Here is a 25,547-nt window from a genome sequence, read left to right as displayed (position 1 = left end):
TGTAGAGTAGAGAGTGTTACAATGATCAGGATTACTCACTGTTCTGCTTCTGTTTTCTAGGTTCTCCCTGGATATGAGAACATCTATTTTGCTCATTCCAGCTGGTTTACATATGCAGCTACATTGAGAATATATAAACATTGGGACTTCAACATCACTGATCCAAAGACGGTTACTGGTCGGATGTCATTCAGCAGTTACCCAGGTAACTGGGGTGAGAATAGGAAACCTCATACTCTGCGTTCATAAATGCATCATGTCTGTATGTGCCTTCTCCACATCTCATTGACTTGTGGACTCTTCTATAAAAGACTTATAGACAGGACACTGTTACTATAGGCACCGATGCTGACCTACCTTAATACTCTTAGAAGCCAATAGAGGAAAATTTCTTGCAGATTTATCGTTTTGAATGTATCCTTTAAAAAACAAATTGTCTGGGATGGTGTTCTGAAGAGTACTTGTTAAATATTCTGCAACCCCCTGGCGCAAATATGGTTCCTTATGAAAGAGTTTGAATTCTACTTGTTTGGTACATGTTCGTCTGTATTGCTGATATTTTCCCCACCCTACCCAAGCGTAGCCCTACAGTACTAGTGTGTCTCTGGTGATAATACAGTTCTGAACACTTCACTTTAGTGGCTTGACTGATACTAATGGGATTACTAGAGAGTATCAAATTGACATTATCTTTGACATTTGGTTGCCAGTTGTCAAATTGATTTTTCAATCTCCTTTTTGATTTGTGGAGGTGGGGTACGTGTTGGGGGAGGGCGGTTTTACCTGACCAACGAACTTTAAACTTACTCTCCCTTCAGAGGATGGACTTTTTTTCTTGTTCTTTATGTGTGCTTCATGTTTTAGTTATGTAGCTAAAACTACTTATAAACTACCACAGAAAGGTTTGGCAGCACATCTCATTCTCCTCATTCTAGAGCAATGTTAGAAAGTGCCAGTTAATGTTAAAATATGGACTCTTGGTTTAAAAAAAATGGGTGGGGGTTCAGATGGATGGGTGGCGGGAATTATTCTAAACTTCAGGACTTGAAAAAGTAAACAAAATGCAAAGCTGTTTGTGTTCGTATCCCACACGTTTGAAGCTGAAATTCAAAACTTAAAAAAATTGTTTTTTAAATCATGGTGGAAATGGGTACACAGGCGGAGGCTATCTAATTCTGAGAGAACTGTGGCCATCAATTTGTTTAGCTGAGGATTTCAGTACTCACTCCGGTTAGTTGGTGTGTTTCCCTTGCAACAGAAGCTGAAGGTTCCTCAATGTTTCTACCTACAAACATCAATAACCCTGGGGTGGGTTGTTTTTTTTAATGACATTTGAATTAAATTGAGGTTGAGGGACTGCTTGTCTTGTGGGTCCTCTCTCTTCCCCAATGGTCCTTAAGCACCACCTTCTCTTAGAGATTTGGGCTCTCATCTTTGAGGGGCTACTGAAGTCAGATTAGAAAATTTCCACCAAATTATCTCCTTTCAGTAGTGCACTCTAGCAGTATTAGGAAGAAAGTCTCTACAGTAATTCCAATCCCCACTGGCAAGGAATGGCACCCAGTCTGTGTCACCTGTTGAGAAGGAAAGGTACTGTCTAGGTACCCAAACAGACAGAAGGCTAAGGCCCAACCTGGATCTGAGATCTCTCTGAAAAGATGTTGTTGAGAACCATTGCACCCTTTAGAAGGGGAGATGGAGCTTACATGTGTACAGACATACTCTCTGTGCTTCAGATATGGGACCAGAACTACCAATTTAAAGTGTTGCCATTTGGGCTGGCATATGTGCCAAGTGTTACAAAATGCTTTGCAATCTTTGTGGCCTCTTCACACAAGACAGAAATGTGAGTCTTCCCTGATTTGACCAATTGGCTTGTCAAGCTTCACCTTGGAAGATATCAAAGAATCAGCCACCGAGGTGCTGGTATAACTAGGCTTCATTCTAGAAGACCCGAAGTCTCAACTTGTTCCCCAGAGACGGTCAAAATCGCCGAGAAATGTTGTAGACATGGCTCCTCTTAAAGCTTTCTTGTCCCAGGACAGACTCTGATACAACGATCTGGTAGGATTTGCCATTACCAGCAAATTTCAGCAAAGACCATGCTACAAAAGTTAGGTGTCATGGCCACAGTGAGGTTCCTGGCACCCAGGGTATGTGTCTACATGAGAGAAATTCAGCGGACTCTGAATTATGGTGTAGTATCACATGCCACTAAGAGAGCCAGATCCAGTGACTTCATCAGTTTGCACTAGCTGACAGTATGGCTCACAGACTCTTGCACTTTCCAAATGATGGACAACAACTGAGACGCAGGCTTGGTGGCAGTCTAGGGACATCCTGCAATAAGGAAAACTTCCAAAATCTTCTGCTGCAAGTTGCAGTAATGTGATGGAGTCTTGTACCAGGGCCTCCCCGAGGATTCAGTGGGCCTGGGGCAAAGCAATTTTGGGGGCCCCTTCCATAAAAAAAGGTTGCAATACTATAGAATACTATATTCTCGTGGGGGCCCCAGCAGGGCCCGGGGCAAATTGTCCCCCTCCCCCCCCCCCCCCCCCCCCGGCGGCCCTGTCTTGTACCTTTCGGTCATTTAACCCTCTGGGGTCTACAGTGGAACCCATAGGTCTCATGTCACGGCTCCAAATGAAGACTGCAACCTTTTCCATGTACATGACCCACACTAGGCTATCACTTTTTCCCCTGAGCCAAGATAACTTTGACCTGAGAGAGCCAGCTAGCAAACTGTCTTGATAAAATACACTATATTCTGCCTAGTTACAATCCTGCTATTAGCAACTTCTGGTTAATGGCAACATATTGTTGGGAACCAGTCCCATCTCATTAACATCAATGTTAATGGGATTTGGATATTAGCAACAGCATGCCGCTTATTAACAGCTTTTTTTGGAAGAAAGGGCCACCTGGGGCTGCAGCCTTGCAAACATGCCTGCAGAAGGAAGCACTGGGATGTGCAAACCTGCCTGCGGCCAGTGCTTAGCATGTCCCAGCCACTTCCTTCTGGGGCTACATCCCAGCAAACCTGCCTGCACACAAGGACCCCAGGAGATAAAGACCTGCAGGCTGGGGGGGAGGTATGGGCAGCGCAGTAGCAGGGAGGGGAACTGCAGCCCGGATGTTGGAGCTGCACAGTACCTCTCTCTGTGCTCTCTGGGGGACTGCACACACAGAAGGAAGCACTGGGACATGCTGAGCTCCGACCCCTGGAGAGCACAGGGAAAGGTGCTGTGTAGCTCCGTGGGACCCAGTGCTCCCCTCCCCCTAGACAGATTTGCAGGGCTGCAGCTATGGAAGGCAAATCCCAGGACTTCCTTCTCTGGCTGTTTCTTCACAATCCTGCCTTCTGCTTATTAGTAACTGCTGGATAATAGCAATAAGCGGAATCTACTGTAATTGGAAACCCAAATCAGCTTAGAGTAAATATAAGTATTAATTGACATTTCACAGAAAGAGAAGGCATTAAAGGCATAAAACAGAGACAGACATCTCTCCAAGCCAGCCCTGATAATTAGTTTACAAAGTAATTCTAGATTATATCTGGCCTACCTCATGACAGAAAAGTCTTGGTTCTTCTACTTTCCAAAGCTGCTTCACATCCTTTGTAAGAAGTGAGGTGTCCTCCCAGAAAAAAAACATACCTCCTCCCCAGTTAGTGTACTGTTTGACCCCAACACGAATCAAGTTGCCCAAGATAGCAGATCCTCCACATTGAGTTGCAATAAATACTCTTTTTTGATTATAGCACCCTGTCTTTTGCAGTCTGGTAAATAGGTTGTTAGTTAGTTAACATTGGATCACAGCACATATTATGTTTTTGATTAAGCATCCTTTATTTTGTAGTTAGCAATAGATACAACTAGAGGGTCGTACACTTCATTGCTTATATAGGCTGAGCTGACAAATAGGGGTGGGGAGGGGTAGCAATGTACTCTTCATCTCTGAAACTGTAGCAGTTTTACAGGATACTGCCACAAAACCTACATTTTATTGTCAGTTTGTCTCAGCCGCTCCTCTTTGTCTCTTTGTTGATTTATCCGTTTCATATCAACAACCATTTCTCCTTGACGGTGCCCATTTGGTGCTGCAGGCAGAGGAGCCTGAGCAGTACCATTGTGACATCAGTGGTAACTCAGCCAGTTATCACTCACTCCCTTCAGTGACCTTAACTCTAACCATGTTGGCCGTATTGGTTCTCTTTCCCCTGGACACTGCCCATGTGACGCTGCACACAGAGGAGCATTGTGACAACAGCCACACAGAGAAATGCCATTGAGTTGAGTGTAAGGCCTGGCTTTGCTCGGCCAATTAAGATTTCAAAGCCAGGCTGAAATAAAATAAGTTCTGTGAAGAACTTCAAAAACATCTCACAAAACTAAGTGATTGGGCAACAAAATGGCAAATGAAATTTAATGTGGATACATTTAAAGTAATGCACATTGGAAAAAATAACCCAAACTATACATACAATATGATGGGGGCTAATTTAGCTACACCAAATCAGGAAAGAGATCTTGGAGTCATCGTGGATAGTTCTCTGAAGACGTCCACGCAGTGTGCAGAGGCGGTCAAAAAAGCAAACAGGATGTTAGGAATCATTAAAAAAGGAATAGAGAAAAAGATGGAGAAAATCTTATTGCCCTTATATAAATCCATGGTACGCCCACATCTTGAGGAGACCACATCTGTACGCAGTATTCATCTAAAAAAAGATATACTGGCATTAGAAAAGGTTCAGAGAAGGGCAACTAAAATGGCTAGGGGTTTGGAACAGGTCCCATATGAGGAGAGATTAAAGAGGCTAGAACTTTTCAGCTTAGAAAAGAGGAGAGTAGGGGGGATATGATAGAGGTATATAAATCATGAGTGGTGTGGAGAAAGTGAATAAGGAAAAGTTATTTACTTGTTCCCATAATATAAGAACTAGGGGCCACCAAATGAAATTAATGGGCAGTAGGTTTAAAACAAATACAAGGAAGTTCTTCTTCACACACCTGAGGAGGATGTGAAGGCTAGGATTATAACAGGGTTTAAAAGAGAACTAAATAAATTCATGGAGGTTAAGTCCATTAATGGCTATTAGCCAGGATGGGTAAGGAATGGTGTCCCTAGCCTCTGTTTGTCAGAGGATGGAGATGGATGGCAGAAGAGAGATCACTTGATTATTACCTGTTAGGTTCACTCCCTCTGGGGCACCGGGCATTGGTCGGCAGACAGGATACTGGGCTGGATGGACCTTTGGTCTGAGCCACTATGGCCATTCTTATGTTCTTATGTTCTAAATAAACGATGCTTTAGCCACTGGGTTACCCCTGTGGAGAATACCACATGAATCTAAATACAGCCGATAAAATTAAAAATTCCACAGGCCAGGACCTGATTTCTGCAGCTGCTGTGGGAAGCCATGGAGCCAAGCCTCAGGCAGGAACCAGAGCCTGGAGCTCCTTGGCCCTAGCGCTATCATGTTCCATTGGATGTGACACCCAGCATGTCTAGCAAAAGCACAAAGACAGCCAGGCAAGAAGTGGCTTCAGCATGGACTCTCCAATGTGTTTGCTGTGTGCAGCTCTGTTCAAGAATTCAAAGAAGGCCTTCAGTGTGAAAGATCAAAACAGAGACTGCTTTCTTGGTGAAGAAGACTTGCATAATATGCCTGCTTCCTTTGGAAAGACTCCCGCTAATGGAATCCCCACTCAGAATCACTTGGGCCCCCCTTCTGAAAGAGATAATTATAGGCATCTTTGAAGAAGAAAATGTACCCTCCAAACTAAAGCACACATTACATTAGCCAGCTGTCGAGTAGCCATTTCTGGACCCTGTGAATTGAGCCAGTTACTTATTGATATCTAACCTTCCATTTAAGCAAACTAATTGAGAGCCACCTCTAACTATACCTGTGTACTGACAATAATCCTGGACCCTTCCTGGTCAGGCTTTTGCCAGGACATGGAGCAGAGAAGCATTAGTCACATCACCAAAACCAATAGGTTCTGCCTAGAATGTGAGGGGCGAGGGGCCTGGAGGGAGCAGGAATGTGAGTGGCCCTGCTGGGGGCAGGGGGTTCTGGCTGAAGTGGGAACAAGCGCCCCGGTTGAGGGGGCAGGCTGGAGTTGGGGTGAAGAGTCTGGCTGGAATAGAGTGCGGGGGCCACTAAACTCATACCCAATTCTTACCCTTTCCCATACCTTGAGATCTCTTCCTCACCCCTATATCCAGAGTGGCTCTGCTTCCCTGTTACAGGCCTTTTTAAAGTCGCTGCCTCACCTGTATATTCTAAATGATGTCTCGAACATTCCTGTAATTCTGGAATTTATGGGATGCAGTGGTCAAAAGTTATTGCATTACATGCAGACAAACCGAGAAATGCCATCAAGTTAAGTGTAGGGCCTCACTTTGCTCAGCAGTTAATAGTGCCATGATGAATGAGGCTCCAGGTCCTGGAAACTTCAGTTTCCTACGTTGTTTGGAGATAAGCTAAATGGCGCTGATCCAGAAGATGTAATCAGATTGCTTGTGTTGGCTTTGATACAGGAGTGACAGAGTTCATTTGAGAAGTTTGTTTGAGAGATGCTGATAACGATGGGAGACTGGTTTACAGATAAAGTAGATGAATTGTACAGAGAGGCAACAATTGACCAAAAAAAGGCAATTTCAGTTACATCAAGGTCTCATGCATCCTTAAACATAGAGCAAAAGACAAGGATGAATGAATGGAACTCCAGCCATCTGCTGATATCTCTAGTTTTCACTTGTGCTTATTTCTGAGGGATTTTTCCCCTGGTTGAACTTGTAGCTTGCATTTAACTTTTTCTTTTCTCAGGATATTGATATATTCCAGGCCACACTGGCATATATGCACCTGTGTAATTAGACTGGAAAAGGATGACAGGTGATAGTTTATTGAAAAAGAATTGGAGGATAAAAATCAGTGAATATGAAAACCCAGGAAGAAATAATCCTTTCTGGCTTACCTGGATTTTGACGTTTTTGTAATTAAAAATTCCACTTTTAAATAACAATTTATTGTATAAATTAAGAATAAAATCAAAAATAACAGAAGATCTGACCTGCCTTGGAGGGGGGACCCAGCCAGCCAGACCACACACTACAAACAACCACACACTCTTAAGATCCTTGAAAGACATGGTATCCTAAAAGATGGCTTGTTTGAGTCAGGTCCATCAGACCACTATGTCTTCAAGGAGGAACAGGAACTGGCCTTTGCAGTCACATGCTAGGGGCTATTACTCCATTACAGGGCCTGAATATAGATATCTAAGGCTTGTCTACATAGAAATTGAAACCAACATAACTAAGTTGGTTTGTAATTAACAGCTTGAGTTATTTTGGTGCAAGCCTGTGTGTGGACACTTATTTCAGAGTAAGAATGTCCTATTGCGATATAATTTAAATTGGTAAAATCTACTTTTATTCCAAATAAGTGTCCACACACAGGCTTGCTCCCAAATAACTCAGGGTGTTAATTACAACTATAGACAAGTCCTAAGCATTTTGTACTGCCACTCATCACTGGAGTATCCAAGTGTCTTCTGTGTAAAATAGACTAGCAAGAGAGAAGTCTCTTCTGACCTTTTTGGCATCTCTAGCTCTTCTGCCATATCTGATGATAGAAAGCTGTGCTTGGGGTAGGTTTTATTTGTTGCTGCATTTTGTTTTTTGGAACTAACTACTCAGAACTTCAAGCTCTAGCTATGAGTGTTCCCTGCCTGTTTTGTGCTTGCAAAAACCTGTTACCGCTGTATGTTCAGAGAACAATTATTTGTAGAGTAATTCTCTTCTAGGTGTACTCTAATCTGAGAAAACCCATGGAATCCTGTTTTATGAGAGAGGATAATGGCTTGAGCCTTCAAAATCGCTCTGGCTCTATTGGAGCGCGTATCCCTGATGCATGTTATATGCCTTCTTTGTTTGAGAAAGGACCATCTTTTGGTTAAAGCATAGGACTGTGAGGCAGAGCTGGGGTCCATGTTAAGAGCCCACAAAGATAACAGGAAGTCTTCTGTTTTGTTTAAGGTTTTTTGATGTCTCTGGATGACTTTTACTTACTTGGCAGTGGCTTGGTAATGTTGCAGACCACAAACAATGTGTTTAACAAAACTCTACTTAAACAAGTGGTGCCCAAATCTCTCTTTGCTTGGCAGAGAGTCCGTATTGCCAACATGATGGCAGACAGTGGCAAAACCTGGGCACAAACTTTCTTAAGATGCAACTCTGGTAAGTAAGTTTATATGAACCTCTGAATAAAGAAAGCACTCCCTACTTTTTTTCCCCACCCAGCTTCTCCAGGCATTGGTGAAAGATCTAACCTCCTCCTAATTGCCCCCTAGGAACCTATAACAATCAGTACATGGTCCTGGATATGAAGAAGGTTAAGCTGCAAGGGAGCCTGGATGATGGAGCACTCTATATCATTGAGCAGATCCCAACACTCGTGGAGTATTCTGATCAGACAAGTGTTCTCCGTAAAGGTAATCACTGCTTTGATAGCTTTAGGGTTAGGAAAATTCAACTATTTGCACAAGCTGACAGGAGTGTTATTTTACATCTGGGAACGGTTTACGTTGGGTACTTGCACTGGGACTCCAAGTTGGGAAGCTTTTTGTGTAAATGTCACCTAGATCCCACTGGCAGTCATTTCTTGTGTGCACCTTGCTGTTCCATATGAAACTGGCTCCCACCTGCTGCACCTGAATGCAAATGGCTACCACGAGCATCTTTTTAGGATGTGCTGAAGGTAAGAATTGGTGATTTGTTCTTCTTTCCCTGACTTAGCTTTCTCCTGCATGGTTTCCCTCTGTACTGGAGCGCCTTTATTTTTTCTCAGAGGAGAGAGGAAGCATTTTTAATTAGTGCTGAATTATTGTGACATTGAGAGTCACTTGAACCTTTCTGCGATTGTCACCCCAGAGGGAAATGGGTTTAAAAGAAAAAAATGACTCCGATAGCCAGACTCAGTCTCTGAGCTGAGCATTCATGGGGCTGTGTCATCTAGCAAATATTTGCTCTCCAGAAGATGCCTTAAGCCCACAGCAAAGCTAGTAACAGGTTGACTGAAAATATAACCCAAAGGCATCGTAAGAAATCATGCTAGCAGCCAGTATCAGCAATCAGGGCACATTCACAAGCATTTTCCAGGCACTTGTATCTTTAGCGGGAAGTTTGAGCTCTGTCCACAGACTTCACTCTTTTATTTCCATTGTTCTATTGTGCAGTTGCACAGCTGAAGATGTGATGAGTTGCAGAATTGACCCACATACAATAACATTCATGAAGATGTATCAATCATAACTGTGGTGGTTCTGTTTTGGATTCCTGCCCTCTTCTCTAATTCAATGGAAGAGTCTAGAAGATTTTTGGAGCTATCACAATATAAATAAGGCTTTTGGGGGGGGATGCTTATCATGAATAATCTATAAAATTTCTTCATCCATCTTACGTTTTGTGTACCTCTAATCCGCTGAAGCTGCAAAATAAGTGGTTTTTCTCCTTATGTTTCTCACTTGTCAAAATGGCTTAATTGGGAACAGACTAACAAATTGAGGCCTCATTAGTCCCCTCTGACTGGGGGAGCTCATTGCAGTTAGTGAAGTTTGCCAACTAGTGAATCTGATGTTGGCCATTGTGGACAATTGCTTCTCCCAGATCCTCACTGAGGATCTGAAACATGGCTACTTACATGGCATCTGGTTGTTCCTACTGCTGAGTGGATGGGCTTAGCATTACTACTCCAATGGCTCTTCCGAGGGGCTAGAAATGAAGGAGTCTAATAGCTGATCTCAAGTGGGGTAGCAGGAGAGAGGTCTTTAGAGAGGTGGTTCCTCCTTCCCCTTGCTCTGGGATTGTGACAGATACCTGAGTACGGTGCCAGCTGGTGATGGCAGAGGATGCATCAGTGACTGGGACCAGACCATCTGCCCTGCGTGATTGGTCCAAGCCTTTCTTAGACTGAGCTGGAACTGCTGTTGTGCAGTTGCATTTTGGACTTGTACTTGGCACAGTCATTTTTTGCCTGCTTCTGCCAAGTCCTCATTTGTGAGGCCAGTTGCCTGCCCAGTATTATCCCTCCAGCCCATTTTGTTGATGATCTGTGTTTTTCCTAGTCAAGTCCCTCTGTCTCTGGACCAGATTAAGGTGTGTTCTCTTACTATGCTTCTGTCTCCAGGCTCCCTGGCCTGGCCATTCACTTGCATCATGTGTTCAGTTCAAGAGAACATGGGGAAGTCTGATTCAGATCGTCTGCTGGCTGGAGATGGTTTAAGCTGTTCTATGTGTTTCCAAGCCCTAAGTCTTTCCTGACTTATGCAGTTGAGCTACAGTCAGGGAAGCTGCTGGCCTCATCCCCCACCTATAGCTACTTCCCAGAGCCTGTCTATAGTCAGGCTGTATTTGGACCTGACCTATCCCTCACTCCAGGATCTGCAGTCACTCCTCCCCATAGTTTGTACAGAATGTTCTGCCCTAAGCTGGGCCTAGGGGGCTCCTTTTTAAGGTCTGGCCTAAACATTTGCCTGAGAGCCAAGCAAATAGACTCATGGCTTGTCCCTCGTCTCCAGATGAGCAGAACCCAGAATCCCTCTGTTTAGCAGCTTCAGGCAGCTGATCTCAGTGGCTATCTTCCTGCTCACCAGAAAGAGCAACTGAGAGAGGGTGGATCCAGTGCTGCCAATTGGCTCCTCCCCTCAGGTTGTCAGGGCTAGCAATGGCTCTGGTCAGTTAAGGGCCTGAAAAGTGATGGGTAACATCAGAAGTCATTGAGGAAGTTCTGGTGTCATCCAAGCTGGTGGTCCATGAGTGGCCACACAGCAGGTGTGAGAGAGGAAGATAGAAAATGTGCAGTGAGGACTAAAGAGGTAAAGGAAATCAGAGCAGGAAGAGGAACAAGTCACGGCTAGTGCATTTACAAAAACAACCCACAAACTGACATTTTTGCAAAAAACAGAAAGATCAACTCTGTATTTGAATGTTTCTTGTACCACATGTAGCAGATTTTAGGGAATGGTAGAGGCAGAGCCAAAAGATGGTTTCATTGTGCAATTCAGAAGCACTTGAGAAAACTAAAAGCATGTAATTTTTTAAAAGAAGTTTTTTAGCTGTTGTTTATGGCTAAGTTTAAAAGGATTGGAGGCTTTAGAGGAGAGAATATGCAGGAGTGGAAAATGAAATGAATTGTGAGGCTTAAACAACCTACTGCTTTGGGAAAATCTTTGTGTGTTTAAATGTTGGAATAAATAACATTTTACATTACGTGCTTTGATAACATGGCCATTTCCCAAGTATCATGTTTTGCATATGTTGGATCAAGCACAGTACAAATGAACCATTTCCTGGAGTCTGAAATACATACACCACTTCTTCTTCTCATCCCAAAGCCTGGGGAGCAGTCCAGCACCGGCATTCATTCCTGTCTGTGGCCTGTCCCTCCATTAAGCCCAGCCTGGTCATGTCTCTGCATACGATTTCCTGCCATGTAGTTGGTGGCCAGCCTTCAGGTCTGACTGACTGTGGTTGTGTTTGTGTTATTTTCCTTGGCATCCTGTTTGTCTTCTAAGATGTCGTCATTATTGTAATCTTTTTGATTGCAGCCAATCCTATACCATCACTTCACATCCTGCTCCTTCTAACTTCTTCAGTTGTCATAATATCATTCCACAGTAACCTGCCATCTTCCAAAGAACTCTCATCTCTGTTACCTCCAGCTGCCTTCTGATGTCTGTTTCATTTAACGCATCTGCTTCCAGACCACAGAGTAATACTGCTAGTACATTGGTTTGATTCATTTTGGTGCCAAACAATGTTTTTATCAGTCCATAATTTCATCAACTTCTGTGTAGCTGTTGTAACATGTCCTTTTAACCTCATCCTTGATGGAACTGTTGGCACTGATCAATCTTCCTCAGTACATGTAAGGTTTTACTTGTTCTATGACTTCACCACTGCTGCATTTCAACACTTTATATATTGTCCCTTTTCCAAGATGCAACCACTTCATCATCTTGGCATTTATTGTAAGTTCAAGTCGACTACACCAATTTTCCAAGGTAGTGAAGAGTGTCATCGTCAATTCAAACATGTCTGCTAGTTGTACAGTGTTGTTTGCATGAGCTAAAGAGCTTAACTTTAGATCACAGAGCGTCATGCCCTCCAACTTATATACCATTTTTAACGTCCAATTTAAGAACATGATGAAAAGTGATGGTGATTCCATGCCCCCTTGTCTTACACCAAACTTTGACTTGAACCAGTTGCTTAATTTTCCACCAGTTCTTATGGCACTACAGGAATCTTCGTACATAACTTTTATAATTGCAGTTATTCTATCTGGAACTGCATATGATTTTATTACTTTCCATAATGCTTCCCTCCAAACCAAATCAAATTTCTTCATGAAGTCGATGAAAAGAGCAAACATCTTTAATCCCCATTCTCGCCTTTTTTCCATCAGCTGTTGGAGTGTGTGTCGGATCAATTCAACTTTGGCCTGGTATGAAGCTACACTGTTCCTTGCCTGCTGCTACTTCTAAAACTGGCCACAATCAGTTGACAATTACTTTCATCATGATTTTTCCAGTGCTGATAATAAGCTTATACCTCTTCAATTATTCAAATGGGCAGGATCTCCTTTCTTCAGGATTGGTACAACTATTGCCTTTACCCAATGATCAGGTACTTTCTCCTGCTTCCAGACCTTATGTATTTTTCTAATGCTTTGATCGCACTTATTCCACCAGCTTTTAGCAGCTCAGCTGTTATGTTATCGATTCCTTCAGCGTTCCCATTTTTAACTGCTTCTTTGCTCTTTCTATTTCTTTTTCAGGTGGTGGTTCAGTGCTTATATCCATTCTGCCCTGTTCCTCTGGCATGTCTAGAATGCTTGCATCTGGAAAAATTACAGTTTAGCACTTTGTCAAAATGCTCCTTCCATACTTCCCCCAGGAACTCTTCGATATTTGTTGTTGGTTCACGGATAGCATTTCTTACTACTTGCATCGTTGACTTGATTGTGTTTCTGTACAATTTAACCTTTTTGCATATAGATGGGAACTCTGATTTCAGACCAGGGCAGATAGGGCCCATTTCACCTCGTTAGGCAAGTCTGTCTCGGAGAAGGAAAACTGATTTCAAATCCAAGCGGTCCAAGCTTGTTAGCCTTGAAGGGCAAGTAAGGTGGAACTGCTGATTGTGCCTGTTCCTAGCAGGCCAGCAGGCTATCACATCGTGCTTCCATGAGCTGCATAGGGTAGAATGTGCTAACAAGCCATTACATCTGAAATTGATTTGTTATAGAAACAATACTACAAGCCAGACTGATTTATATGGCCTAACAAATGGAAATGGCCATGGATTTTGGTTAACAGATAAATATATTACACATAGTGCAATCTAGAATGTTAGAACTGTTTGCTTCCGCCAGACTGAGCTAGTAGTGGAGGACTTAAGGAAGTTACCTATTACCTTTGCTGCCGAACAGGAGACACGTCGGCCGGGTACAGGAGAGTTCACAATTGGACATTATACTTCCCTTTATTCAGGACACTCAGGTGGACAAGCAAAGCATAGGGATGGGGTTGCAATAGCAGTGGACAAGAGAATAGTTACTTCAAATAATAGCTGGAAACCAGTGTCTGAGCAGATTGTCATAGCAAGGTTTACTACTGCCTACAATAAACTATGCATAACTGTAACCTGTTGTTATGCACCACCAGAAGCAGCAGAAGTGGAAGAGAAGGATGGATTGTTACAACAGGGGGATAGCATTGTAGTTGAGATTCCTGATCATGATATGATTTTTATAATGGGAAATATGAATGCAAAGGTTGGTAGTGGACATGGTAAGCAAATTAGTAAAGTTGGGACCACGTGGTATCAGGATGGCAAACGAACTTGCTGTGAGATACACAATCTGATTATTGCTGGTACTTGTTTTTTTCCTGAAGATATGCACAAGATTATGTGCAATTCAGCAGATGGTCAAACTAAAAACCAGATTGACCACATTATTATCCGTAAAATGCATAAAAGGGCACCTTTGAATGTTAGTCTATAGAGGTGCAGAATGTGGCCGTGATCATGAATGATTAAGGGGAAAAATTAGTAGTAAGTTAAAGTCCAAGAAACAGAGGGGTGTAACTGGAGCCACATTTGATCTTGATAAAGCTAGCTATGTGAGAGAGGTGTACAAGTTGATGCTTGCGAGGCGTTTCATTAATTTGTGTTTGATGAAGAAATCTCACTACAGACTGAATGGGAAATATTCAAGGAAGTGATACAAAATACAGTGGAGGAAGTTATTGGAAGACGTAAACAAACAAGGAAAAACTGGACATGCCATGAAACAAGAACATTACAGGAAAAGTGTAAACAAGCCAAGACTGATGGGAAAGTGGAAAAATAAGTGTTGTAGTTGCCCAAAGCAGTGAAGAAATCACAAAGATTGGACAAGCAAACGTTCTGGAAAGAAGAGACTCAACAATGAAAGGTGGTGTCAAGAGAACAATATATACACTGCAGCATCAAAATAATAGTCCTCAAAACATTCTTGCAGCGCGAGTGAGCTGAATGACAAGGGACTCAAGACTTACTTTAAGGGAAAGCTGGAGCAAAGAGGAGAATCTTGCAGTGTTCATTAAAGTTGTCCAGACTTGGGCTTAGACACATTTCTAAGTGTATTTCTCCATTGCAACCAACACTTGTCTCCTCTGAGCATCACCTATGGGACAGGCAGATGACGTGCTCCCGCAAAACACAGGTGATGCTGCAGAGTAAAGGTGGAGAGGCGGTCTCTGAAAGCCAAGATCCAGATAGCAACAAGCACCTTGAGTTTTAGTTACAAGTGAACTGGCAGCCAGTGCCGAGCTCAGAGCAAAGGGGCAATATGCTCTAACCTCCCTGTCCTACTCAAAAGTCAGGCAGCTGTGTTTGTACTAGCTTAAGCTCCTAGGTGGCCTTCAGGGGTAGCCCTAGGTACATCAGGTAGCAGTAATGGAGATCTTAAGGTGACAAAGACACGAATTGTTGAGGCGAGGTTCATATCTGAGAGAAAAGGATGCAATTTCTTAGCCAGCCTTAAATGCAGAAGGATTTGCTGGCCACTGCCGCTGTCTTTGGCCTCTGGAGCAAAGATGAGTCAGGTAAGACACCGAGATTGTGAACCTCTTACTTTGCATCTACGTAGCCCCTTCCATCCAAAGATCTCACAGCACTTTGCAAATAGTAATGAATTAAGCCTTCCAGCACCTGTGCGAGGTTGGCAAGTATTATCCCCATTTTATAGATGGGAAAACAGAGTCCCAAGAGGTTGTCTGCCTGCAGTCAGAAAGCATGTTGGTATTAAAGCCAGGAATAGAGCCAAGATTTCTGGACTCTTGAGTCTTGTGCATTAACCACAAGACAGTCCTTGGCTCCCCACACAACACTCAGTACAGTCCCTTGCTGCTTCACAATCAGGAAGAGTAAAAAAGAAAGTTCCTCCTAGAGACCCAGCAGAGTCCCTGCTCTACGCATGGGCCAGCCTCCCCCCATACTCCCAGCTCTACATTCTGCTCATTGTGCGCTCTGCATGGCCTAGCCTGCAGCAACGGCAGGCCTCTATCTGGAGCAGAAACTCACCCGGGAGCTGGTACATGAGGGCATTGCACTGTGTAGGTGGGATTTACAGCCTTGCAAAAGCAGGGAACGGTGAGGAGAGGCTTTACTTGAGGAGAACTTAACGTGGGTTACTTTGCTGTAGTTTTTAAATATAGTGCTTTCTGGGTGGGGATGCAGAGGCAGCTGCATTCTTTGCCTTCCTTTGAGACAGTACAACTGTAGAATTTATTGCTAAATAATAATTAACTCCCTTCTGTTTGGAAATGAACGTGCCTGAAAGCTGGCCTGCCCGTATCTTGCCAGCTGCTTCTTTGGAGGATGGCTCAAGTGCATTAATCTACGGAGGACATCTCTCTTTTACTGCGCAGAGAAACATGTGACACTGGATGTTCCCTTCAACAAAGTTACATGTCATGTCAGCCAATGCAGGCTGTGCAGTTATACAGGACACCCATTTCTGTGCCACGTATGTATTGAGACATAAGACTGCAAATCACCTACTCAGAGAAGTGCATGGCTTTGACATATTGGCCACTAGTTCAAAACTTTATATGTCTAAACGCTTGGTTTGTATTTTTGTAACAGTTGCCTGATGAGCCCCAACTTATTATTTGAGCATCAACCAATCAGATTCCCCCACTCCAACTCCTCAGAACAAGGGGTGATACATCAGTCAGTATTTAGGTGGGAGACCTCCAAGCAAAACCCTGGGTGTTGATGACTCAGTAGGTGGCAATCTCCCTTTGTCAGTAGCAAACCAGTGCCCTAGGCTGGTGATAAAGGTTGCTGTGTAGCTCTAGGTGCCACATTTCAGCATATGCCATCCCATTATCTCCCCCTTCCCCCATGGGGGAAAAGACTACATTACTGTACATTTTTAATTGACAGAAAAGGATCACGTTTTAATTCTCCTAGGATTACACTTCAGAGCCAGGTCCTGTCTATTTATGGTCCTGAATGATCCCATGGCATTTTTTTTGCAAACTTAGGAGCATCCTAACTTATTTGTACTACAGACAATTGCATTCTGCCTACCTAATAATCTCCCTGTAATTTCAGTTGGATACACTAATCTTTAAAGGTACTTTCATGACAGGATTGTCTTGACCTTTGTCTTATGTGAGATAGGACAGAACTCTCCTGGCTCTAAGTCTTTTGGCTTTGGGCTCGCTGAGGCAATGATGGTGGTGGCAAGCGCAAGATTCCCTTTCTCTCTCTTATTGATCAATATGCACCATCAGCTACCACAACCTTCCAGCCTTCTCCACTCTGGCTCTCACCTGTTTCTCTGGGTATCCTTTTTTGTTGATCTGCTTTCCGGTCAGGTCTATAATAACAGTTCTGTGGCTCCTTTCTGGGTTACTTGAGTCGAAGGCTGCTGGCCTCTTTGGTTTCATGGTTTGTTTTGCTGTGACCTCTCTTTCTGCTTGTTGTTTCAGGGCCTTAATTGTATCCCTGATGTCTTGGGTGCCTGTTGGTTCAGTGCCTTGGCACATGATTTTTTCCTCACTTCTGAGTTTGTTTGGTGCTTTGGCACATTTCTCAACTTTTCAGCATGCCGCTTTGATGCATCTATTTGGTGTGCGAGGTTGGTGGGCTTTTCATTTTAGGAATCATTTTTTCTTTCAAGAAAGAAGCTCACTGGCTTCAAGATGTGCTTGCAGGAGACACATGTTACTGTGGATGAGCACTATTGCTGCATCCTCTGTTTCAGCAGAGCATGAGGGTTCACAGGTGGTCAGCTCTGCCTGTGGGCACTATCTAGACCTGAACCTCTCAGACCTCCCCTCGAAGCACCACAAGATACTTCTGTAAGTCTAGCCTGCAACTGGCTCAAACTTGCTTTGTGGGATAAGCCTTCAAAGTGGAAACCTGAGGCCTGAGACTCTGTTAGCACCGTCTCTCCAGTGGAATTACTTGTGAATTAACTCACCTGCTCCCAATGGCGACTGATATGTTGTGCTGCTGTCAGACTGGATCTAGCTCCTGTTCCCTAGCTGGCATTGTTCAGGCAACATAGCAATTGAAACATTTTTTTAAACGAGTGCACAGTTTGTTTAATTAAACAACAGAATGGGTTGTCTCCCTTGCAGGATACTGGCCTTCTTACAACATCCCTTTCCATGAAACCATCTACAACCTCAGCGGGTATGCAAAGTACGTTGAGAAATACGGCTTGGACTTTTCTTATGACCTGGCTCCCAGAGCAAAAATCTTCCGACGGGACCAAGGGAAAGTGACTGACTTGGAGTCCATGAAGTATATAATGAGATATAACAGTAAGAAGCCCATTTGTTTTCCTTTGATCTGATTTTTATTATTTATTGTTTGTATTATGGTGTTGCCTAGCAGCCCCAGTTATGGCTCAGGACCACATTGTGCTCAGTGTTGTACAAATATAGGACAAAGAGACAGTCCCTGCCCTGAGGCGCTTACAATCTAGGTATGAGATAAGACTTGAAAATCTTTTTTTTGTTTGTTTGTTTTTTAACCCCGTGCACCAACAGAATTAGGAGACTTGCTAAGGCTCTCTGGGGAGAACTGTTCTTGAGCACAGTTGGAGCAAGGAAAGGGTCTTGCAAAGCCTTAAGTACCAGGCAATGTGTCTATGATACTAACATAGAGGATTTAGCATAACATCTTTTTAAAAGACTCCTTTAACTTTCCCCTCTCAGAAGGAATGTGCTTCAATGCACAATGCTCTGTCTTGATGCTGTCAGGATCCGCCTGACTGGGATTAATGGGGAAAAGTGTTCTGAATAAACACCATCTCTAGGTACAGATGACCGTAGCTGCTTTATTTTGATTCTCTTTTGCATATAACATTATTTGCCACATGTGAAGTTTGGAAGGACTTTCCCCCAGGGTGAACTGGCAGTCATCTGAGGGAAAGAGCATGGGGACTGCCTTTCTTTGGTTCACTGAGTAGCAATACACTATTGCAATCAGACGGGCATAGTTTTCTCCCACTCCCCGATTTCCTGCAATTGCAGGGGGTATTGCTAGACCTTGCTCCTTGCCATCTTCATTTTTAGTTTCTTGTTTTGTAAACTTTTTTCTTCTGTTCTAGACTAAAATATTAAGACCAGAGCTGCTCACTACCTTTTCTCTCCTGATCCCTCCCCCATTCTCTTGTACGAGTTGGCTTTCTCTCATTACAACTTCTCAGGTAGTGTTGGATCAGCTTGCAGAATATTCCATTCAGGACTCTATGGGAGGAGCCCTTAGCCCCTACTGGGGATGGCCCTGTGAGTAGACTGACTTGATTTCTTTTCTCTTCCCCATTTATTTCCCAGACTACATGAAGGAGCCCTATGCCAAGCTCAATCCGTGCAACACTATCTGCTGCCGCGAAGACCTGAACCCTTCTCTCCCAGTGCCAGCAGGCTGCTATGACTCGAAGGTAAAGACCCCTAGAGCACATGGCCTGCCTTACATACTGTCTGAGTGAAAGCAGGGCGCCTGCTCTGGACCTGCCAACCAAGTCTTCATACTCTGCAGAAGATGGTTCCCAGTCTGCCCCTTCTGTCCCCCAAACTGCGACAGTGGGAGAGAGTCAGGAATAAAACACTATCCTGGGCAACACTTCTTACCAGCGATTAAAGAAAAGCATCTGCAGGGCAGGGTTATGGGAGACTGGCTGCTGTGTTTGCCTACTTAGCCAGGGCCCTGCCAGCCTAACTGACTGCTCTGTACAGTGTTATGTGGTCTCTAGGATCTCTGATCCTCTGCACCATCTGGGAATTAGCTAATCCTTTGGAAAGCAGCTAATTGCCAGGGTTTCCTGAGGCCACAAGGGAGTGCTGTGGGGTGGAGGGGAAGCACCTGGGCCAGACAGGATGGGACTCCTGTCTGCCGTGAGTCTTGGTTGGCCCCATCTCCTTCCTGGTGCCTCCACTCCCTGCAGCTGCATTCCGGTCCTTCTCTTCCAGGTTTCACTGGGAGAGCCAGGGTCAGTGCTAGCTGGGGTGAGGTCAGTCTCACTTAAACATAGGGAGCAAGAGGCATGGAACCAGATGGTAGAGGGAGGTGAGCCATACGTTTTGTGGGTGTGAGGATGCAGGAACCCGAGGTACGTGGGTACATACTTATCCTATGTATCCAGGTGCAGAATGCTGTGGTGAGACTGCTCACCCTTAGGGCACTAAGGGTTCATACCCAAATTCGATTAAAGCCCGGCAGTAGGTAGGGCTCAGGAGTGTACTTGTCACTCAAAGGCCCTGGAGCCCTCAGTGATCTTATTTTCAGGGTGGCACAGAGGGAATGGGAATTTGCCAAGCAGCTGTCTGCTCTCATTAATGGAAACCATGTGGCCAGTTCCCTGGAACCATGCAGGAATGTTTCTTCCTCCTGACCCCCAGTGACCCCTGTGTTTGCTAATGCCTTACTCTTCAGTGAGTCATTTTGCTCTAGACTTAACCTGTATAATTATTCTCAGCACGAAGTTGGCAAAGGTCAGGTAGCTTTTAGTTTTAACCCATGATTCAGTAAAAAGGACTGATTTTTACAGGCAGGATTTATGGCAGCTTTGTTCTTAGTACAAATGCTAGGTAAGTTAATACTAACCCTTAAAACACTGACAAGGTCTAAGGTGTTTTAGCCTGTCAGGGCTAGCCCGTTTCCGGGATTGTGTGTGAGGCTGCAAGGACAGGCAGCATCAGAAATCTTTGGCAGACCCAGTTCTGAGGATTTCCACTCTTCCCTGGCTTGCCTGACTTGTGTCAGATAGCAGGGCTCAGCAGGGACCCCAGGGGCCTCCGTTCTGGCAGTTACACATGGTGCAGAAATGTGAGTGGGAAGGTGGCTAGGAGGCTTTATACCACATGTACCTCCCTGTATTTTCTCACCAAATCCCCCAGGGGGCTATTGCAGCAGCCAAGAACAGCTGGAGCACAGCACTGTTTTGGCCATGTCCCCTCCCCACCAGCTGGGGAGACCCTTACGCTGGGGGTATTCCCCAGGGGGCAGATCGGCTGCCTTTACATCAATGGGGCTGTAAGTCACCTTGGGTCCTTGGTTTCTTAAGGTGTGGGCAATGCTTGGTTTAAAAAACTTTTCTGTTTGGGGGGATGTTGCTTGAACTGGCATAAGTTTTCCTCTGCTCAGTTTCTTTCCTTTACTCCTGCGTATACCCACTTGGACCAACCTGAGCAATGCCCTCCCTCTCCATAGTTTTTAAACACTTCAAATGTGATAGAACAATGTATCCTCTAGCTATAAAATCCTGCCCTGTCCTTCACAGGTGGCAGATTTCCATATGGCTTCGGTGTTTGCAGCCTGTGCTGTCAATGGCCCACCTGTAGAGGATGGGCTTCCTGTTTTCAGCTGGAAACAATTCAATGGGACCAGGCATCAGGGTCTGCCAGAATTCTACAACTTTGACTTCGTCACCATGAGGCCAATCCTGTGAAACTGGTATCAGGGTTTATGAAAAAATATTTTTCCTTTTTTGAATACTTTCATTCTCCCACAAAATAAAACATCCTTTAAGTCCCTGTGTTTGTGCCTTAACTGCCCTCTGCTTTCCTAGCTTCCAGAGCTTTGTTCTGTGAGGCAATGGGCTTGGGGAGGCACCATCTAATCAGTCCTATAAGAACATAGTAACTACCACGGGCTATTCACAGATTGCAGTCGAAGAATGAGAACAATGTCACAAACCAGCAATGAATGAGGAGGCTCCTTGGGCAAGTCACTTCACTTCTCTGTGCCTGAGTTTCTCCATCTGTAAAATTGGGATGGTGCTTGCTTTCCCTTTGTAAGGTACATCTGAGAGCCATGGGTGAAAAGTCTATGCAGAGTTAAATATTATTATTACAAATTAGAGGCAGAACAGGTCCACTTCATAATGAGGCTCTGATAGCGCTGCTCACTAGGGCTGGGTGGAAACCTTCCTGTCTACAGTGCATTCTTTCAGTAGTTTGTGTTAAAGTTTTGGGCCTAAAGATGCAGAAAGGCACCTGGTGCGATTTTCCCACCAGACGCCTAAATGCCTTTAAAAATCCGGCCCTGGCACCTGAGAGGCAGTCACGTGCAGAGGGGACGCTTTGTGGAAACCTTTGGACTCAAACAGGCTGTTTTGTGGCTAGACTGGCGCCAGCCAATAGCTGAGAGGAATAGTTTAGTGGAAAGCGAGGTATTTTCCTCTCTACGTACAGGCATGTGACTGGGCAGCCAGAGATATGGAATTTGTTACCAGCTTATCCATTGAATTTTTCAGTGGCCTTGTATGAGTCTCAGACTCTGTCCAGTCTGCAAAATGGGGCATAGGAACTTATCCTCCTTTGTGAGATACGTTAACATCTGTGAAGAAGCAGCGCTGTAGCTATTATTTCTTCTTTGAGTGCTGGTCCCTATTTGTATTCCACACATGGGTATCCATGTGCCTGAGACCGGAACACCTTGCAAGTAGTGTCCATTGGTCCACAGCTGCTCTCTAAAGATCCTCCAGCTCAGCACGAAGAGTATAAGGGGAAGTGCGGACTGTCCACCTCTCCATGTTCCTCCTGACAGCCTCATGGCCTGAGTGGAATCCTCTGTGCCTGAAGCTGTCTTAGCACCAGCTTTCTTATCTGTAAATATAACTGTAGATGGTTCTTAGTGTTTTTAGTAGTCTCTTTACAGTTAGTGTAGATTAGTTTTCCCCACTCTCGAGAGAAGGATTATACCCAGATTTCTGAGGTTTAAGAATCGTGTCTCCTGTCCTTGCTCCTCGGTCAGCAATGACCACGAGCACTGTCTTTACTGCCTTGGGGAGGTACGTATCTCTGCCAAGTGCAGGATCTGCTGCTCCTTCCCTCTCCCGAGAGGGACGAACACTTCAGCTAAAGAAGTACCTGATGGAGAAAGCCATGAGACCCCAATCAGATCCAGGCTGGGAAGATTCCTCCTGTGACGGGTTCTTTCTGGGGTGCCACCTGGAACTGGGGTACCACTGAACCCCCCTGACCCACCAACCTGCGCTCCCTTTTACACTGTACTGCTGTGACAAGCTGCAAAGCCCTCTCCAGCCTGCACTTTCACCAGCATACATACAGGTAGAGACACACCCAGGTGCAGTACATGCAGGCTCTTTGACCAGCCCCTGCCGGGGAAGGCTACAGCTAGGGCAACTCCCAGTCTCAGGCATGCGCCCCCTCTGGAGTATAAACTCAAAATTATGCCATCTTGTGCTGCACAGAGAACTGTACAGCGTAAGCTCATAAAATTCGCCCCCTCCATCAGTGTGGAGAGGAATATGCAACAGCCTTTTGCCCTTGAACTATGATTACCACACACTGGTTTAGATAAAGCAAAAATAAGTTAAAATTAAAGTGATTATAAGTGATAGCAAACAGATCAAAGCAGATTAGCTAGCAGATAAACAAAAAACACAAACTAAACTTAATATACTAAATAGATGGGATATGAATAGCAGATACTCACCCTAAGAGATGATACAAGCAGGCTGCAGATTCTTAAGGGGCAAGCTGCACTTGTTTACAGCTCAGAATCCCCACGTGTCCCATTCACAGGCTAGAAATCCCTTTAGCCTGGGTCCAGCCGTTCCCCCAGTTCAGTTTTTGTTCCTCAGGTGTTTCCAGGAGTCTTCTTGGGTGGGGTGCGAAGAACAACAGATGATGTCACTCCCTGCCTTATATAGCTTTTGCATATGGCAGGAACCGTTTGTTTCAACGCTTGGTTCCCAGACTGGTCTGTGGAAAAACACTGACATCCCAAGATGGAGTCTAGAGACATGTGGTCTCATCACATGTCCTTGCAGGGTCCTAGCAGCCATTACTCCGAGGCTGTCTGTAGCATTCTCAGTAAGGCTCCCCAGGTGGGATATAAGCTTCTCCTAAGGCCTATTGGCCCATTCCCCACCCACTGTCTAGAATGAAACCATCTTGTCTAGCGGGCGTTCCCCAGGTGTAACTACATTTGAAATGCAGAAACATAGTAAATATTCATAACTTCAGATACAAAAATGATACATGTACAAATAGAATAATCATATTCAGCAAATCATAACCTTTCCAATGACATCTCACATGACTTATCTTGCATAAAATACATTATAATTATGTCATATCACTCTGAAGAATATGGGGTGCAGTGTCACACCTCTCAGCACATCAGCGTCAGCCCATGAGTAGTGCCCCTCCAACCATGAGCTCTGGAATGGAGGCCAGATCTGATATAGCCAAAGACTGGTTGTCACGAGAGTAAGGGCAGCCTCATGGGCACAAGACCATATCCCCTTCCACATCTGCTCCAAAAAGAAAGGATCCCTCCCCAACTCCTTCCAATTCAGGTGAGTCCTTGCATTCAGGTGCTACAGACTTAGGCCTGCTTAAGCCTCCTGACCATGAGAGCAAGGGACCTAGGACAAAGATCCAGTGGTACCGACTCAGGTACCTGCTAGTAATCTGAAGAATTGGCATTTGCTGACACTGATCAAAAGCTCCAGGTGGGACTGTTCTGACACCAGAAGAGGAATCCACTTCAAGGAGAAAGAGCTACTCCCCTGCTCCATCTGTCAGCACAGAGTACCAGTGATGGAACTGGATCTGACCTTTTCATGGGTTGAAGCTGATGTCCGGGGGAACCATCACCTCCACAAAGGGAGGTTAGCCCAGATAGAGCTTCAGACTGTCCTGGAGCCATCCTCCAACCAGACAAGACTACCCTCCCAGGGACCACTGGTGCCCAATGCAGGCCCTCTCAGAGGTCCAGAGAGGCTCGGGCCACTTCCAGCTTTTGAGGCCCCTAGCCGTAATAAAAATAAAAAATGAGGACACATGAAAACAAAATAAGGCACTAAAAAAAAGTGAGACATAATTTGAATATTTTTTTATTTAACAAATACTTTTCTAGCCTTTTTCTGTGCAAAAAAATTATGTCTTTTACCAAATCACATCTCTTATTTGCTTAAATTTGAAACTCTAAGCTGAGAGTGTGTCACATTTTGGTCCGATAGGGATGCGCATAAAAACAAGGTGCGAAACTTATCAAATGCCAAAAAATTAACAAGTGTCTAAATTTGAGGCCCCCTTTGAGCTTGAGGCCCAGGCCAAATGGCCCTCCTGGCCTCCCACTTTGATTGGCCCTGGCCCAATGCCTTGGGGAGCCTCCCCCGACCAGCCTTTGAACTGGCCTTATTGGGGTCCATGGGATCCCTATATGTGGTATCCTGGATCTGTGCAAGAGTCTCACCAGTCCTCTTCCCTTAGGCAATAGCAATTGGTTCCACTGAAGTAAACAGAAGCTGTATCTACCAGTATGGACAGGCAAATCATCCTCCGCCCAATGAGGCAATTGCTCCATCTTCATTATCCCTGCCTGATAACCACAGGCACTACCCAGAACTCTTGCAGAGCGTGGCAACTGAACTTTAGATCCTACTTGAGGAAGTTCATGACACACAGCATAAGCTCTTGTTCATCCTACAGCCCAGGGCAACCAATCGGGTAGGTCTCCCAGTAAATGCGGCTATCATGGAACCTGCCAGGTTGGTATGGCACACACCTACCTCATGCTCTTTTACCCCCAAAAGTGCTGAGTCATGATACTGTGTCCCTGTGAAAGGGTCAGAATTTTTCTTCACCCATCCTGCCTCTAACTCTCTAGTTGTTGCCTAGATCCTTCCATGGCTGCTCGTACAACACCCCAAGACTACCCCTGCAGAGAAGGGTGCTAAATGTTTTGACCTTCTGAGGAGGAAGGTGTTCGCATCCATCAGCCTCCAGTTTAGAGTTGCTAACTACCTAGTGACGTATGATTTTATGAATGATTCCAAGTTCTTGGAGTATACAGAGAAACTTACTCGGGAAGACAGGGTAGACTCATGGCACAAACTTCACTCCAAGCCGCAGTTGACATGGCCGATCCTGTATCTAGAACCATAGCAATAGTAATGTGGCATGAATTGTAGCTTCACTCTTGAGGGT

General features: G+C 44.6%; 1 protein-coding gene and 1 pseudogene across 1 annotated transcript; both read left to right on the top strand.

Annotated features, from left to right (window-relative positions):
* Positions 1-55: 55 nt before the first annotated feature.
* PLBD1 (phospholipase B domain containing 1) lies at positions 56-21,120 on the top strand. The gene is made up of 6 exons (XM_024193867.2): positions 56-205; positions 8,050-8,250; positions 8,364-8,504; positions 17,715-17,900; positions 18,918-19,024; positions 20,864-21,120. Exons 1-6 carry the CDS (start codon positions 184-186, stop codon positions 21,029-21,031), a joined length of 825 nt encoding a protein of 274 aa, XP_024049635.1. The 5' UTR covers positions 56-183; the 3' UTR covers positions 21,032-21,120.
* Positions 2,124-6,725, top strand: LOC112102532 (annotated as a pseudogene).
* Positions 21,121-25,547: the final 4,427 nt, after the last annotated feature.

This window comes from Terrapene carolina, unplaced genomic scaffold (assembly GCF_002925995.2).
Source record: "Terrapene carolina triunguis isolate 2854851 unplaced genomic scaffold, T_m_triunguis-2.0 Scaffold68, whole genome shotgun sequence".
In the NCBI taxonomy this organism is placed as follows: domain Eukaryota; kingdom Metazoa; phylum Chordata; order Testudines; family Emydidae; genus Terrapene; species Terrapene triunguis.
The sequence above is the reverse complement of the archived record's forward strand: the minus strand, read 5'-3'. Positions and strand labels throughout refer to the sequence as shown.

Coding starts and splice junctions, on each gene's coding strand:
- PLBD1 (XM_024193867.2), top strand. CDS start 184: ATGTCATTCAGCAGTTACCCAG. Junction 8,505..17,714: donor GACAAGTGTTCTCCGTAAAG/GTAATCACTGCT, acceptor TCTCCCTTGCAG/GATACTGGCCTTCTTACAAC. Junction 17,901..18,917: donor GTATATAATGAGATATAACA/GTAAGAAGCCCA, acceptor TTTATTTCCCAG/ACTACATGAAGGAGCCCTAT.